Source organism: Oncorhynchus masou, chromosome 24 (assembly GCF_036934945.1).
Source record: "Oncorhynchus masou masou isolate Uvic2021 chromosome 24, UVic_Omas_1.1, whole genome shotgun sequence".
Lineage (NCBI taxonomy): Eukaryota > Metazoa > Chordata > Actinopteri > Salmoniformes > Salmonidae > Oncorhynchus > Oncorhynchus masou.
In genome coordinates, this window is record NC_088235.1 from 46030556 (window position 1) to 46046904 (window position 16349).

General features: G+C 40.6%; 1 protein-coding gene across 2 annotated transcripts; it reads left to right on the forward strand.

Moving 5' to 3' along the window:
* The first annotated feature begins 7782 nt into the window (after positions 1–7782).
* Positions 7783–16278, forward strand: LOC135512259 (polyribonucleotide nucleotidyltransferase 1, mitochondrial-like). 2 transcript variants are annotated; one of them, XM_064934098.1, is made up of 28 exons: positions 7783–8007; positions 8296–8384; positions 8468–8542; positions 8752–8857; positions 10478–10527; positions 10642–10705; positions 10796–10843; positions 10927–11040; positions 11190–11376; positions 11469–11520; positions 11610–11667; positions 11785–11881; positions 11998–12100; positions 12249–12319; positions 12425–12461; positions 12567–12633; positions 12737–12826; positions 12972–13025; positions 13131–13240; positions 13342–13413; positions 13499–13562; positions 13654–13737; positions 13821–13904; positions 14028–14134; positions 15285–15340; positions 15489–15567; positions 15732–15779; positions 15873–16278. In XM_064934098.1, the coding sequence occupies exons 3-28, from the start codon at positions 8486–8488 to the stop codon at positions 16026–16028; spliced, it is 2115 nt and encodes a 704-aa protein (XP_064790170.1). In that variant the 5' UTR covers positions 7783–8007; positions 8296–8384; positions 8468–8485; the 3' UTR covers positions 16029–16278. The 2 variants fall into 2 exon arrangements, with proteins under 2 accessions (XP_064790170.1, XP_064790169.1); XM_064934097.1 differs by having other exon boundaries at positions 8324–8384.
* Positions 16279–16349: the final 71 nt, after the last annotated feature.

Below are 16349 nucleotides of genomic sequence, written 5' to 3' on the forward strand. Positions count from 1 at the left end.
CCAACCTGACAGAGCTTGAGAGGAACTGCAGAGAAGAATGGGATAAACTAGCCAAATACAGGTGTGCCAAGCTTGTAGCATCATACCCAAGAAGACTTGAGGCTGTAATCGCTGCCAAAGGTGCTTCAACAAAGTACTGAGTAAAAGGTCTGAATACTTATGTAAATGTGATATTTCAGTTTTATTTTTAATAAATTAGCAAAAATGTCTAAACCTGTTTCTCATTGTGTGTAGATTGATGAGGGGAAGAAAATAATTCTGTCCATTTTAGAATAAGGCTGTAACCAAGCAAAATATGGAAAAGGTCAAGGGGTATGAATACTTCCCAAAGGTATTGTAACTAGTATCTGTAACTGATTACATTTAGAAAGTAATCTACCCAACTCTGCTTATCTATGCATCACAAACATTTTGGAATCTTTATCCAAGGTGTGAATGTGTACTAAAATACATCACTATAAACCTTACACTTTGCTGGTCTTGTCAAATGATTGATGTATGCTTTTGGGATGACTGACCTATTTGGAGCAGCAGTCCCATAACTCACTTCTCTTCATCCTGTCGGGCTAATATGGGAAATCAAACCAAATGGATAAAATCCCCCTTCTGTTGATATAAAGCCACTACGGCAAAGGTCAGCCCAATGTTTTATAAATATATTAGATGACTGATAGCGGCGTTGTTTTGAAGCCACCGTGCCTCCATCTTGGCACTCCTCCACCATTGTAAAAAATATTTTGGAAGCTATAGAAAGGAATGTATTGATGTCTACATTTGTTATTTTGGCATATTGATTATATTAGACACCTTAATGCATACTGCTAAATTATTATGTGAGCTAAACAAACATTTTCAATAAAAATTATATTCTAAAAAATGTAATAATGTCCATGAAATATTATATTGAAATAATGTATAATTCCATTCATTCCTATGGACGATTGCTCCTACTGGAGAGTGCCAGTATGGCCGGCCGGTGGCTTCATAGCCTGTCAATGGCCAATACATAGCATCTGCAATCCAGGGTTTATATACATAATTGGTTCAGCCTGATTACAACAAAAATACCAATACATTCCCTGCTGCTGTGTTTCTGACAAGCCTACAGTATCAACACCTCATTGGCATAATTAATATGTCATGTTAGAACTTTTAATCATACCTACAGCTCTGCTAGGCACCATGTAATTACTACACACCTGACATGGACGATCAGTCTTCTCCACTTTAAGTCTAAGTAATCAAAATGACTGACTGTGCTCATGAGCTAATGTCCACTTTTGACAGGTGATAAATTAGCTAAGGGGATGAAATGATGAAATGATGTAGAAAATGAAATATAATTCCATTATCACTCACAAAATTGATATTGTACGTTTTGCACCTCAAACAAAAAAGTAGGCAGACTATGGCCAATGTAAAAGCAATTTCCTTTATATGTAATATCAGTGGAGGCTGCTGAGGGGAGGATGGCTCATAATAGTGGGTGGAACAGAGCGAATGGAATGGCATCCAACCATGTGTTTGATGTATTTGATACAATTCCACAGATTCCGCTCCAGCCATTACCACGAACCAGTCCTTCCCAAGGTGCCACCAACCTCCTGTGCGCCGTATTTTGTTCTATCACCCATACTCTAGATATGTGTGCTGCAGACTTTCTGTTGTAAACATATTTGCACTGTACTTTTAGAGAATGGTTTTATGTGTAATCCCTATCTAAGACGCAGTGATGATTGATTGCCAGGCACCCTTAACCCAAATTGTCACTCCACTGTTGAAAATGTAATTGGATATGCCAAAAATGTATTACTGTGGTACTTATACAGCCTGTCGTCAGTGCCTAGCGCCACCATAGTATATAGACACTAGCAATGGGTTCACTCTCTTTAACTACCGGAGTCCTGGAGTGACCTGCCCCGAGTGCATTCTACACCAGTGGTTCCCAACTCCAGTACTTGAATACCCCAACAACACAAATTATTGTTGTAGCTCCAGACAAACATTCCTGATTCAACTCATTGAGGGCCTGATGATTAGTTGACAAGTTGAATCAGGCGTGCTTGTCTGGGACTACAATACAAATTGTGTACCGTTGGGAGTATTATAGGACCGGAGTTGGGAAACACTGTTCTACACTACACGAATGCTTTCTCAATATTTCAGCGTGCCTTTCACAGCACAACTACAATTTGATTTCAGATACAAGGTCAGACACCTTCCAGTCCCTATAGACCTGGGTACTCAACTCTTACCCTATGAGATCCGGAGCCTGCTGGTTTTCTGTTCTACCTGATAATTAATTGCACACACCTAGTGTACCAGGTGTAAACCCATCCCTGGTGAGAGGGGAACAATAAAAAAAATGATCACACGTCTTTTGTAAGAAACCATGAAACAATAATAATCTAAGTGCAATCTGATGGCAACATTAAGTGAATGGTCCATAAGACACTGATGGTCCTTGCCTCTGGATATCGTCAGGACAGGAGCTCTCAACCTGTCCATATCTATGGCAACTGGATAAACCTAATAGAATCTCTGGCAAAAAAAAGCTGCTGACACTAATCTGTTGTCATAACAACCACAGCCTCCCACCCCTTCCTCTGCATGGCTGCTCACACTAATCTCCTTTCATTACACCAAGATGCCCTCCCGGGGTACAGCAAGGGGATCTTTTTGACACATGAGGCATGGCGTGTAATTGTGAAATTTGAACAAACCAAAAAACACCACACCAAAATGTCCAGTAGCAAGCAGTAATGGCCTACTGAATTAGCCTCCTAAAGAAGTGAATCTTTCTGAGAAGGTATAACAGTGAAAGAGAGAGCTTCCGGTCCAAATTGTTATTATCTGAGTGTAAGGATGGTGTTCACAGACAAAGATTATTCAATTCAAAGTTACAAACATAATTTGGTATGAAGCATGCATCACTTCAAACATGATGCTGTGACTAGTGCGCCAGTCAGGCCTATTTGCAACAGAACATGCATATCCAGTGTGCTTTCCCTCTTTATAGATGTTAGGTTAATTATGCATGCTCTTGCCGTGTCGACGATTAGGTTGCTGGCGGGTCCAACACCCAACACCCATCACCAACACCAATAACGACACTGTGGTCATTATTATAGAGGATATGGTGAGTGGTTCATCCATTGAAGAAGTGAAATCCACAGACACAACAATGCACAGTAAAAGAGAGGAGAGCGGTTTCTCCTTTCAATGGACTCATGGGTCCTGGTTGACAATAAAATGGCTGAGAATGCACCCGCACAGGAAGAGTCCATAGGCGCAGTCAGGGTGGTTGAGAGTGGGGATGAGTGAGAGCAAGGATTAATAGCGCTCACATTCTCGGTAGGGGACCCTCACCACCGTTCACCACTCTGAAAGTACCAATAGCTGACTCTAAAGCAGGTAAATTCGACTCCCAATATACAGTGTAAGGGTCAACCAATATTTCATGATGAGGAAGCTGATAATGCTGTGTTGACCAAAGACAGCATATTCCTATCGAACAAGTCTTTCAACATATCCTCACATTGTTCTTTAGTCTTTTACAGTACAGTAACAGCATGGCTGGCAAGCCTGACATTGTACAACCAAAGACTTCCGGTTCATGGGTCGGTCTTGAATTGCAGTGGCATTTGGGCATGGCATTTTGGAGAGAAGAAAAGTTGTATTTATTTAAATGTATCTTCCCATTCTAAAGCCACTAATATGGCAGCCTAATGACTGCATATTAGTGACTATTTTTTACCATAAGGAGAACATTGTGCCACCAGTAGGTGTAGTAACACCACCGATGGTAACATCAATGAGAAATGTTAGATTTTTAAATATTTTCTTAAATGGAGGCCACAGATGCTCAGCTCTAAGGCTGTTAACACAAATAATTAAATATAGTGATATGATTAATAATTTTGCTCACAATGTTATTTCCCTTCAATTAAATTGAGTAACACAAAGTGACACTTTGGATTTCCTGAGTGGCTTCCGAGTGGCGCATCGGTCAAAGGCACTGCGTCTCAGTGCTAGAGGCGTTACTACAGACCCTGGTTTGATTCCAGGCTGTTTCACAACCGGCCATGATTGGAAGTCCCATAGGGTAGTGCACAATTGGCCCAGCGTTGTTAGGGTTTGGTTGGGGAACGCCATCACTGTAAATAAGAATTTGTTCTTCCCTGGCTTGCCTGCCTAGTTAAATAAAATACATAAAAATTAGACACACCAAATTATCAATGGAATCCTCAAATTCATGACACACTAAAAGGGTGTGATTAGCCAATAATCTTCTTTAATATAGACCGCTCTGCCGGTAACAGTTTGCCACTGGAGGGAATGCTCAAATTCCTTGTCTATCTTTGTCATGAGTGATTTTCAAGGCGGTAACACCAATTACATAAAACTGAGGGACAGACATTATACTCGTAAAAAACATTTTTTATTTTAATAGCCTTCTTTGTTTTTATTGATCTATACAAGATATTAAATACTTTTCACTTTTTTTTTTTAAATTTTACCTTTATTTAACCAGGTAAGCAAGTTGAGAACAAGTTCTCATTTACAATTGCGACCTGGCAACTTTCTAGGATTCAAAAAATAGATATCTCTAAATCCCCAAAACTTGTCTTGACAATTCTACACTCTATCCCTACTGGGACAAGACAATTTGCTTTCCCTATGTACTTTAAGCAATGCATAAACAGCATTTGCAGTATAAAGGTCTTGCAATATGTTTTATCATTGATCAACAGTTTAATATAAACAAAGACATGTATGATTGCAAAGGCAAGGGAGGCCCCTGCAATTTAAGAACAACCTCGTCATACTGCATTATACCTGTGTGCTACCCAATAACATCTAATTTCTCCTGAAGTGTGTACGGCCCCAACAGTTTGTGTACCGCCCCAACAGATCCACAGATTATGCAATCTCTATTGCACTCAACACTGCCCTTTCCCACCTGGACAAAAGGAACACCTATTAGGGAATATTATTCATTGACCACAGCTCAGCGTTCAACACCATAGTGCTCTCAAAGCTTATCACTAAGCTAAGCACCCTGGGACTCAACACCTCCCTCTGCAACTGGATCGTGGACTTCCTGACAGGCCGACCCCAGGTGGTAAGGGTAGGTAACAACACATCCTCCACGCTGATCCTCAACACGGGGACCCCTCACGGGTGTGTTCTCAGTCCCCTCCTTTACACCCTGTTCACTCATGACTGCATGACCAGGCACGACTCTAACACCATCATCAAGTGGTACACAACAGTAGTAGGCCTGATCACCAACAACGATGAGACAGCCTATAGGGAGGAGGTAAGAGACCTGGCCGTGTGGTGCCAGGACAACAACCTCTCCTTCAAAGTGATCAAGACAAAGGAGATGATTGTGGACTACAGGAAAAGGAGGACAGAGCACGCCCCCATTCTCATCGACAGGGTTGTAGTGGAGCAGGTTGAGAGCTTCAAGTTCCTTGGTGTCCACATCACCAACAAACTGTCATGGTCCAAACACACTAAGACAGTCGTGAAGAGGGCACGGCAAAGCCTATTTCCCCTCAGGAGACTGAAAAGATTTGGTATGGGTCCTCAGATCCTCAAAAGGTTCTACAGCTACACCATCAAGAGCATACTGACTGGTTGCATCACTGCCTGGTATGGCAACTGCTTGGCCTCCAACTGGGGCCAGCTTCCTGCCATCCAGGACCTTTATACCAGGCGGTGTCAGAGGAAGGCCCTAAAATGGTCAAAATATCCAGCCACCCTAGTCATGGACTGTTTTCTCTGCTACCGCAAGGCAAGTTGTACCGGAGCGCCAAGTCTAGGTCCAAAATAATTCTTAACAGCTGCTACTCTCTGTTTATTATCTATGCATAGTCACTTTAACTCTACTTACATGTACATATTACTTCAATTACCTCGAATAACTGGTGCCCCCCCACATTCTCTGTACTGGTACCCCCTGTATATAGCCTCACTATTGTTATTTTACTGCTGCTGTTAAATTATTTGTTACTATTTTTTTTTACAATTTTTACTTAAAACTTCTTAAAACATTGTTGGTTAAGGGCTTGTAAGTAAGCATTTCACTGTAATGCCAACACCTGATGTATTCCGCGCATGTGACAAATACAATTTGATTTGATTTGAAGTCTGCGCTCGTTCATTACTTCCAACAAATCTAAAAGCATTGAATTGGCGGGGGCATGGGCTGGTGGAGGTTTCCACAATATTTCTTATACCAGTCATTTTCTTTCAAATCGGCAAAGGGGAGTGCAGTGCGAACTTTGGGTGGAAGGAGATATAATTGGGGCATGGGTCATGTAGGCATCATGTTTATTGTGAGGAGAAAGCGCCCTCTTGTGTTCACATTTTTAAACAGCACTGTACCACTCAAAAATCCCCATGAAATAGGTACAAGCTCCATTTACTTCATGGTTATCGTGATTGTGTGGGGTACAAACAAAAATCACAATATATAAGTAAACACAACTAAATTCAAACTTCACCCTTTTCTCCTAGTTTCTTGAGAAAAAACACGTTTAGCATTTAGTAATTTTGCAGCTTGACATACACTACCGTTCAACAATTTGGGGTCACTTAGAAATGTCCTTGTTTTTGAAAGTAAAGTGCATTTTCTGTCCATTAAAAAAACATAAAATTCATCAGAAATACAGTGTAAACATTGTTAATGTTGTAAATGACTATTGCAGCTGGAAACGGCAGCTTTTTAATGGAATATCTACATCGGTGTACAGAGGCCCATTATCAGGGATCACTCCGGGATGCTGTCCTTCTAGGCAGAGTTGCAAAGAAAATGCCATATCTCAGATTGACCAATAAAAAGAAATGATGGGCAAAAGAACACAGACACTGGACTAAGGAAATCTGCCTATAGGGCTAGCATCCCAGAGTCGCCTCTTCACTGTTGACGTTGAGACTGGTGTTTTTCTGGTACTATTTAATGAAGCTGCCAGTTGAGGACTTGTGAGGTGTCTGTTTCTCAAACTAGACACTCTAATGTATTTATCCTCTTGCTCAGTTGTGCACCGGGGCCTCCCACTCCTCCTTCTATTCTGGTTAGAGCCAGTTTGCCCTGTTCTGTGAAGGGAGTAGTACACAGCGTTGTACCAGATCTTCAGTTTCTTGGCAATTTCTCACATGGATTAGCCTTAATTTCTCAGAACTAAAATAGACCGACGAGTTTCAGAAGAAAGTTATTTGTTTCTGGCCATTTTGGGCCTGTAATTGAACCCACAAATGCTGATTCTCTTGATACCTAACTAGTCAAATGAAGGCCAGTTTTATTGCTTCTTTAATTAAAACAACAGTTTTCAGCTGTGATACCATAATTGCAAAAGGGTTTTCTAATGATCATTTAGCCTTTTAAAATGATAAACTTGGATTAGCTAGCACAACATGCCATTGGACCACAGGAATGATGGTTGCTGATAATGGGCCTTTGTACGCCTATGTAGATATTCCATTCAAATAAATCAGCTGTTTCCAGCTTCAAGTCATTTAGAACATTAACAATGTCTACACTGTATTTCTTATCAATTTTTTGCTATTTTAATGGACAAAAAAAGTGATTTACTTTCTAAAACAAGGACATTTCTAAGTGACCTCAAACTTTTGAACGGTAGTGTATATACTGTATGTAATTTGGACTATAAATGAGGAGGGAACGTCTGAAGTGGTCTCGTATATTGAAACGCCTTGTTTTGTCGATTTATCTTTGGTCCTATCACAAGACAAATGTATTTCTGACGTACTTCCGTGCATGTGATGAACTGTAATGGCAGCCCACATGCGCATCAAAATTGTGTAAAAGATACCTGTGCAATTCACAAAAATGTGTAATGTTAGCGTTTACTTGAATATGAGACATTTACTGAGACTTGGGCCCTCGTTGGCTCGACTAAATGTGCGGTTGTGCCACCAAAGCGTCTGGAACAGTCATGGAACGATACGAAAAGTGGGAGTGGACTTCGGAGGGAAGTAAGTTGTCGTCTGACTTGGCTAGCTAGTTAGTAGTTAGCTAGCTTCATAGCTTGCTAATAACATAACGTTACACAGTAACAACCAGTCAAGCCTGTGGGTCAAGGTTTCAAGATCGTTATTCAATGCAGGGGTGTATTTGCTGATTTCATAATGGTCATGGTCTGAGTCAGATATATTTATAAGAAGGAATATTATTTAGAATATATCGTTCTTGAGTCTTCCTAAATGTGTATTGCTGTGATGATGAATGGGTGATTCACTCACATCAATTCACTCTAACCTCAGATGCTTTCTGATTTCCCTGCTGTTAAAGAAAACTTGAGATCTCAACAGGGAAACTTGCCAGATTTGCAGATGGGTCGGCTGTTGTGCAGGTAAGCTATATTTCAGTTTGCAACTTGAATATGCACAAGATGTTCAAACCAGTTACTCAGATGCATTCCACCTCTTTATCCAGCTTGGGGATACAACAGTGATGGTGACAGCTGTCAGTAAAACAAAACCGTCCCCCTCCCAATTTATGCCTCTAGTGGTAAGTTAATGCTCCTGTTTTTTTAAGTGGGGTCATATTAATTTATTTTAATGCCCTTCAAACATATTGAAAAACTGCTTTTCTTCCATGTAGGATGTTTCATTAATGTGTAATGATCTCTTTAGTGTATTGGGCTATTACATAGTGTTTTCAGGTCCCTTGGAGTAATGCAGGTCCCTTGGCTAGAGCTGTGTTTTTTTGATTGACAGGTGGACTACAGGCAAAAAGCAGCTGCTGCTGGTAGAATCCCCACTAACCACCTGCGGCGGGAGTTGGGCACCACTGAAAATGAGATTCTGACTAGTAGGCTAATAGGTGAGAAGATTATTCTAACTTCTATCCTATAAATTCCACCAATGCGGTGACTTTTGAGATGTCTAACTTGGTGAATTTGTGAGGGGGGATTTCACCTATTTTTAACAGTCATAAAGCCCACATGGTAAAAAAATAAAGAAAAAAACGTTTCCCATCTAAAGAGGTTAAATAAAAAATGACTAGTGAGTGCCTATTAAGTGCCAAATAAATAACAGGGTTGATGATTTCATCTTAAATGGGCCATAAATCCCCTTATGACAGGGGAAATGGGTACTTGTTGTCAAAGCAGTGACTCGCTCCTGCAGGTTCATGCTCTACAACATCCATATAGTACGACCCTACTTCACACAGGAAGAGGCGTAGGTCCTAAACCAGGCACTTGTCCTCTCCCATCTGGGCTACTGCAACTCGCTGTTGGCTGGGCTCCCTGCTTGTTCCATCAAACACCTGCAACTCAGACAGAATGCTGGCGCCAGCCTGGTTTCAAAACTTCCGAAGTTCTCAAATGTCACACTAGTCCTCCGCACTCTCCACTGGCTTCCAGGCGAAGCTCACATCCACTACAAGACCATGGTGCTTACCTACAGAACAGCAAGAGGAACTACCCCTCCCTACCTTAGGCTATGCTCAAACCCTACACCCCAACTCAAGCACAACATTCTGCTACCTCAGGTCCTTTTGCCTTACCACCCCTACTGGAGGGCAGCTCCCGCTCAGCCCAGTCCAAGTTCTTCTCTGTCCTGGCGCCCCAATGGTGGAACCAGCTTCCCCCTGGAGCTAGGACATTTCTGAAAACATTTGAAACCCTACCTCTTCAAACAGTGTCTTAAATAATCCACCTCGACCTGAACCAGCACTCTAGCTCTGACCCTACTTTATTGAGGAAAAATGTACTTTATATGCCTGTGATGTGTGGTTGTCCCACCTAGCTATCTTAAGATGAATGCACTAACTGTAAGTTGCTCTGGAAAAGAGCGTCTGCTAAATTACTAAAATGTAATTGTAAATGTGTGCAACAGGGACGGGCAATTGAATGCTAGGTTCACAAACAGAAGGAAATTATAAAAGCATGTATAGCTTGTCTGTCTATTGGTAACAGGGTTGATGTGTTATGCTTGACCCACTCTGTTTTCCACCACAAAACACCAGCAAATTGCCAAAAAGAGTAGAACCACCTGCTTTTACACTATGATTTCACTGTTAGATGTTTCTTTTGAAAATAATATTTTTTTAAAGAAATTGTTTCACCATATTAAATTACAGTTCAGTTCATGTAACAGAATTGACCTTAAAATTAATTGCTAATCACATTAAATAAACAATCTACAGAAATTACAACAAAATGTACAATGATGTTCATAACTTTTGGGTTAAGTGGGTTAAAATCTACCTGGAATTCAGAGGGTGAAGGGCAGTAAATATCAAAATGTTGAATTTTAGCACTTTAGCAAGTCTTTATTCATAGTAATTATCTGATTTATTAAATGATCCTTGTGATCTATATTAAAATATCAAAGGCACTCATTTCGTGGAACAACCCAACAATTACTCTAGTCATGAATTAGTACAAATACCATTATCAGACTTTTAACTGTATCCTTTTTTGTTGTCTCACCTCAGACAGGGCAATCAGACCGCTATTTCCAGCTGGTTATTTCTATGACACTCAGGTGAGTCATCATTTGTAGCTAATGTTGTAATTATTTATGGACTCATTACCGATATGTTTACACTATTATTACAAGCTATGCTCTTGATTGTAATACTGCTATGTATATTTTCAGGTCCTGTGTAATCTGTTGGCAGTTGATGGTGTTAATGATCCAGATGTACTGGCCATTAATGGAGGTGAGGAGAGATTGATTTCCTTGTAGAAGCAGTCACATGACCTTTGTTTGACATCCAGTGATTTAAATAAACTATTTCTCATCCCTACAGCCTCTGCTGCTCTATCCCTGTCTGACATTCCTTGGAATGGGCCCATTGGTTAGTATCTCTTACAAACCTGTCCTTTTTTTTTGCACCGCGTGTGGCTTTAACCATATGGTTTGTGTTTCGTGGATGTTTAGGTGCAGTGCGCATTGGCCTGGTGAATGGAGAGTTTCTGGTGAACCCAACACGAAAGGAAATGGCTTCCAGCACTATCAACCTGATAGTGGCAGGAGCACCGCTCAGCCAAGTGGGTTAGTAGTCCACCTATATCGCACATCCATTTTTCCTACAGGACTCTCTTCTACCTTACTGTAACATTCTATGATATATGTTGTGTGTTATGTCATATTCAGTCTCTGTAAAAATAAAAAAATAAATGAACATATTGTTTGTGTCTTAGTGATGATAGAGGCTTCTGCTGAGAATGTGTTGCAGCAGGACTTCTGTCATGCAGTCAAGGTTGGTGTGAAGCACACACAGCAGATCATACTGGCAATTCAGCAGATGGCCAGAGAAGCAAAGGTGTCCAAGCGCACTCCTCCCAAAATATTTTCTGCTCCCCTGGAAATGATTGAGCTTGCGCGACAGTAAGGCATCAAATTTCTGTTTTAATATTTCTCGTATCTGTCATGTTTTTATTTATTGATGGTAACATGACAGCACACGGTTTTGCTTTCAGGTTAGCCTCTGAAAAGGTCTATGCTGTTTTCACAGACTTCACTCATGACAAAGTAAGTATTTATGTCTGGGTGTTTTTGCTATTATGTTTTGGTGGTACTTTTTCATTCAGTATGATCAGTAACTTACTGTGTCCTTTCAGATTTCCAGAGATGATGCCATTAATAAAGTAAGGCTTGAAACAGAGGAACAAATAAAAGGTACATATCATTGCTATATACCAAATAAATGCTATGCAACAGATGTTATGCTTTTTGCAACTTTCAAGGTATTGTGAGTGGTTACTGTCTAACTGCCTACATATGTCTTTTCTGTAGATAAATATCCTCAAGCAGAACCTTACGAGGTGATGGAGTCCTTCAACGTTGTATCAAAAGAGGTTTTCCGCAATCTGGTTTTGAATGAGTACAGGAGGTAAAAAGAACATGTCTCAGTAGTATTTAGCAAATATTCATGAATACATGACCAACATATGCACTTGATGAATACTGTGTGGTTTGGAACAATAAAATAGTTTCCTTGTTTTACAGGTGTGATGGAAGAGACTTGACTTCATTGAGAAATATTTCCTGTGAGGCGGACATCTTTAAGCCCCTTCATGGGTCTGCACTTTTCCAGAGGGGACAGACACAGGTAGGGATCTGGTGTTTATAAAGATGTAGGCTCAGAGTATGCATCCTATTTATTTTGGGGACATTGGAAAGTATTTGCGGAGTATGATTTATTTTGGGTGGCTTGTCATTCTATCTTTAGCCTACTGAATAAAGCATTTTCCCTCTAGGTTCTGTGCTCTGTAACATTTGACTCCTTGGAGTCTAGTATTAAAACAGACATCATTACTACTGCGTTAAGGTAACCTTATGCATGATTAATTACGGTACTCTTGAAAGCAAATTTCAAGCAAGTGTTAATGCAATTTATGTAGGTTAGATGAAACTAGTTGCTCTCTTTTAACAGCGGAGTCAAAGACAAGAATTTCATGCTTCACTATGAGGTGAGTATCACATTTCGCAAATACGTAGGATTCAAGGATTTGCTTATTAGTTTGGTATTGCACAAAAAAATATCTGAATGGGCTGAAATTATATTTATTTTTCAGTTTCCACCTTATGCAACCAATGAAATTGGAAAGATGAGTGGAATGAACAGAAGAGAGCTTGGTCATGGTTAGTATGCTGGTATAGATTAGACGACGCATGGGTAGTGTGGGTGGCATGGTTATTAAATTGATGTGACTATTTAGATCATATTCTGCTTCTATGGTAACAGGGGCACTGGCTGAGAAGTCTTTGAGACCTGTCATTCCCAAAGACTTCCCCTTCACAATTAGAGTTACCTCTGAGGTTCTGGAGTCTAATGGTGAGATCTATGGATGACTTTCATTTTGCTTCTACATTTTTAGACTATTACTTGTTATAAGCTTAGTTGCAAAATCTTAATAATTTCATTGACTGTATGATTAGCCCCCGCTCTTTCTTTCTCTCACGCACTCTCATTCTCTCAGGGTCCTCGTCTATGGCATCAGCATGTGGAGGCAGTCTGGCTTTGATGGATGCTGGTACAGTACTTCATGTTTTTGAAGTGGAAAATAAAAAACGTAATTTGATGTTGTTGATGATCCTTCTGTTCTTCTGCAGTGAAACGTAGCACTTTTGTGTTTCAGGTGTTCCTATTTCATCAGCTGTGGCAGGTGTCGCTATTGGCCTCATATCCAAGGCAAACCCAGAGAAGCCATCAGAAATCCAAGATTACCGAATATTGACTGATATTCTGGTACCCAATATTGCTAGTATTTTTCTCACCAAATCTACATTCGTACTGTAATAATGGGATCCCCCGTAGAACTGTTTTATTTGTGTTTTCTGTCACAACAGGGAATAGAGGATTACCTAGGAGACATGGACTTCAAACTGGCAGGAACAAACAAGGGTATCAATGCCTTACAGGTACTGTAGATGAACGTCCAGTGGTTTAGCTAGTCTGTCGTATTTTGACTTTATTTTTGCTATAATGTATGCCTCCTTCTTCTAGGCTGATGTGAAGATTCCAGGCTTACCTCTGAAACTTGTAATGGAGGCTATTCAGCAAGCCACAGGTGAAATGAAAGACATGCTCCAGAAATATATTGTTTATGTCACTATAAAATATCGTAGTCACCAATCCTCATTTCATTCTCATATCTTTAGTTGCCAAGAGGGAGATTTTGGGCATCATGAACAAGACCATTGCCAAGCCAAGGGATAAAAGAAAGGAGAATGGCCCAGTTGTCGGTAAGGCTCTTGGTGTCTAGCGCTTATTTGATTCCCATCATTTATGTATTTCCCTTTGAAGGAATGTTTCCTGTCTGTTGCAGAAAATGTCAGAGTCCCTGTCTCCAGACGAGCACGCTTTGTCGGACCAGGGGGATATAACCTCCGCAGACTACAAGCTCAAACAGGTAACATTTTAATATTAAAAAAACAACATTCTAACTCCATTTGTGTCAACCCTAACACATGAGCTTTCTTCATAGGTGCATAGTGTATGGGAAAATTACAGGTTGTTCTGTGACATTGGATAGGTGTGACGATAAGCCAGGTGGACGAGGAGACCTTCTCTGTGTTTGCACCTACTCCAGGTGCAATGAATGAAGCCCAGGAATTCATCACAGAAATCTGCAAGGATGATGTGAGTCCAGCCTAGTCTGATTCCACTGTATTGCCTAATTTCTTACCATTCCTTAATGCATCCTTAATGCATTTAGATTCACTAAATGATTATACTATAGACCCATTTCCCGGCCGCGTCATTGTTTACCTAGCAGTGGATACGATCACGTGCAACTTCAAATGCAGCTTGTGCAAATTAATAAACAGGTGATCTGTTGGTTATCATCTACAACATTGCAGATGTCATCAGAGGATTGATTATCTAGCAAGCCAGCGAGGCAAGGTGAAATATCACAAATAGAGCTAGATAAGGCCAGAAGAATAATATACTGTACTTGTTGAACATAGCTATAGCCATCAGTCTTGCATGTTTTCATGGTCATCACTCACTTACTGTTAAGTTTGTCAAGGTCCCGACATCAGCGTTGGCTATCCTGCTACAGAGCTTTTTGATGTTGGGATGCGCGCATTACTCGAACGTGACGTTTGATGGGAAACAGAAAAGGGCTCTATATTAGCTCTCAAACTCGAGGCGACATTCTGCCTTCTCCCTACAGGTATCAGCCATTAGCTTCACTCACGACTGCCTCATGTGAACTACAATCCCGACGCTGTGTTTTAACGTTTAGAAACCTTTCTAATAATCGCTTGCGACATGGCTTTCCAAACATAAGGCTCTTATCTTTCATAGCGAGGAAGAATCCTTAAAATAAAACACACTTACTGTAAATGTTTTGTATAGATCCATACAGGTAGGGGAGCCTCCATCTGACAAAACTACACTTCTGCTACACTTCCCGAGTTGCGCTTACACACAGGTGTTCTTGTCCTCCATCTTTCCATAAACATACTCTATACCATAGAGATGTGGGAACACTAACCGTATCAAGATGTGTATCAATTTAACCTTCTGTGTTTTAAAAATTATTTCTCACACCTATGAAAGATCGGGTAGTTATGCTTCCAAAACCGTACAGCAAGCGATGAATGTTAATGTGCAGAGCGAGTGTCTGGGATCTTAACAAAACTCTCCAGAAGATGCCTTCTTCCAATGACTCTTATGTGTAATGGAACTGAGAGTCATGATCAAGGGCTAGACTATATATCATCCAAAAAAGCCATGTTTACCCATATCAATGAATCTGAGGATAATTTTTTTTGCATTGCAGCAAGAGCAGCTGCTGGAGTTTGGTGCTGTTTACACTGCCACCATCATGGAAATAAGGTACACAATGTTATGTGTTATTGGAGGATGCTGTTTAATCTGTGATGCAGCTACTGTCAGTGGTTTTAAACATAGGACTGATTATACATTGGATTGCTAAATGGGTAGCTTCATGACTTGCTTCAATTCTGTCTCCCTTCCCCCACAGGGACATTGGTGTCATGGTGAAGCTATATCCCAACATGAGTGCTGTTCTGCTCCATAACTCTCAGCTGGACCACAAACGGGTAAGAGTCTTGCCCCAGAATACCATGCAGGGGTCACAGGACCCTCGACAGAGATTATGTTTTACAGATGTTACCATTTTGGAAAGGGCTGCATGTGTTGGCTTGTTTTCTGTTTGTCATTTATGTTTCAGAGTGAAATAATTGTAAACTCTGAATTTTTACAGATAAAACACCCAAGTGCTCTTGGATTAGAGGTTGGACAGCAGATTCAGGTATGTGTTGCAGTAGGATCATTATTTTGATCTTTAGTTAATCTGCTTGATTTCTTAACTAACATTATTTCTCTGATGGAACTTTGCCAACAGGTTAAATACTTTGGGCGAGACCCAACAGATGGTAGAATGAGGCTTTCGAGGAAGGTGTTACAATCTCCAGCAGCAACAGTTGTTAAGACACTGAGTGAGAAACAGAGCATCTCCATGGGCACAGGGAATGGCCAAGTGACCAGCACCTCCTCTTGACTCCCCTTGTCCTCCTAGACTGCGAACAACTGTCCATGACCATGAATCTTCAGGACACTCTCCATTCACCCTGACTTCACTGAACTACCGTTTCTCGATACTCACCAACATCCTCCAAGCACCACTTACTGTACTCTCATTCTCTGCTGATTTCAGCAATGGGATCATACTAATTTGAGTTTATAGCCTGCCGGTTTCTGTTTTATCTATTTTATACAATGTGTAATAAAAATGTAAATTAACCATGTAATTGTTTTACGCTGACTTGACTTAAACTTGTGAGCTCTCATGTGATGGCATATTCCAGTCTTCTACATACTC

What these genes read in the sequence shown, in the direction of transcription:
- LOC135512259 (XM_064934097.1), top strand. Translation starts at nt 7,862, where the DNA reads ATGTGTAATGTTAGCGTTTACTTGAATATGAGACATTTACTGAGACTT. An exon ending in ATGGGTCGGCTGTTGTGCAG is followed by an intron (nt 8,385 to 8,467) that starts GTAAGCTATATT and finishes CTCTTTATCCAG; the next exon opens with CTTGGGGATACAACAGTGAT. An exon ending in ATTTCATGCTTCACTATGAG is followed by an intron (nt 12,462 to 12,566) that starts GTGAGTATCACA and finishes TTTATTTTTCAG; the next exon opens with TTTCCACCTTATGCAACCAA.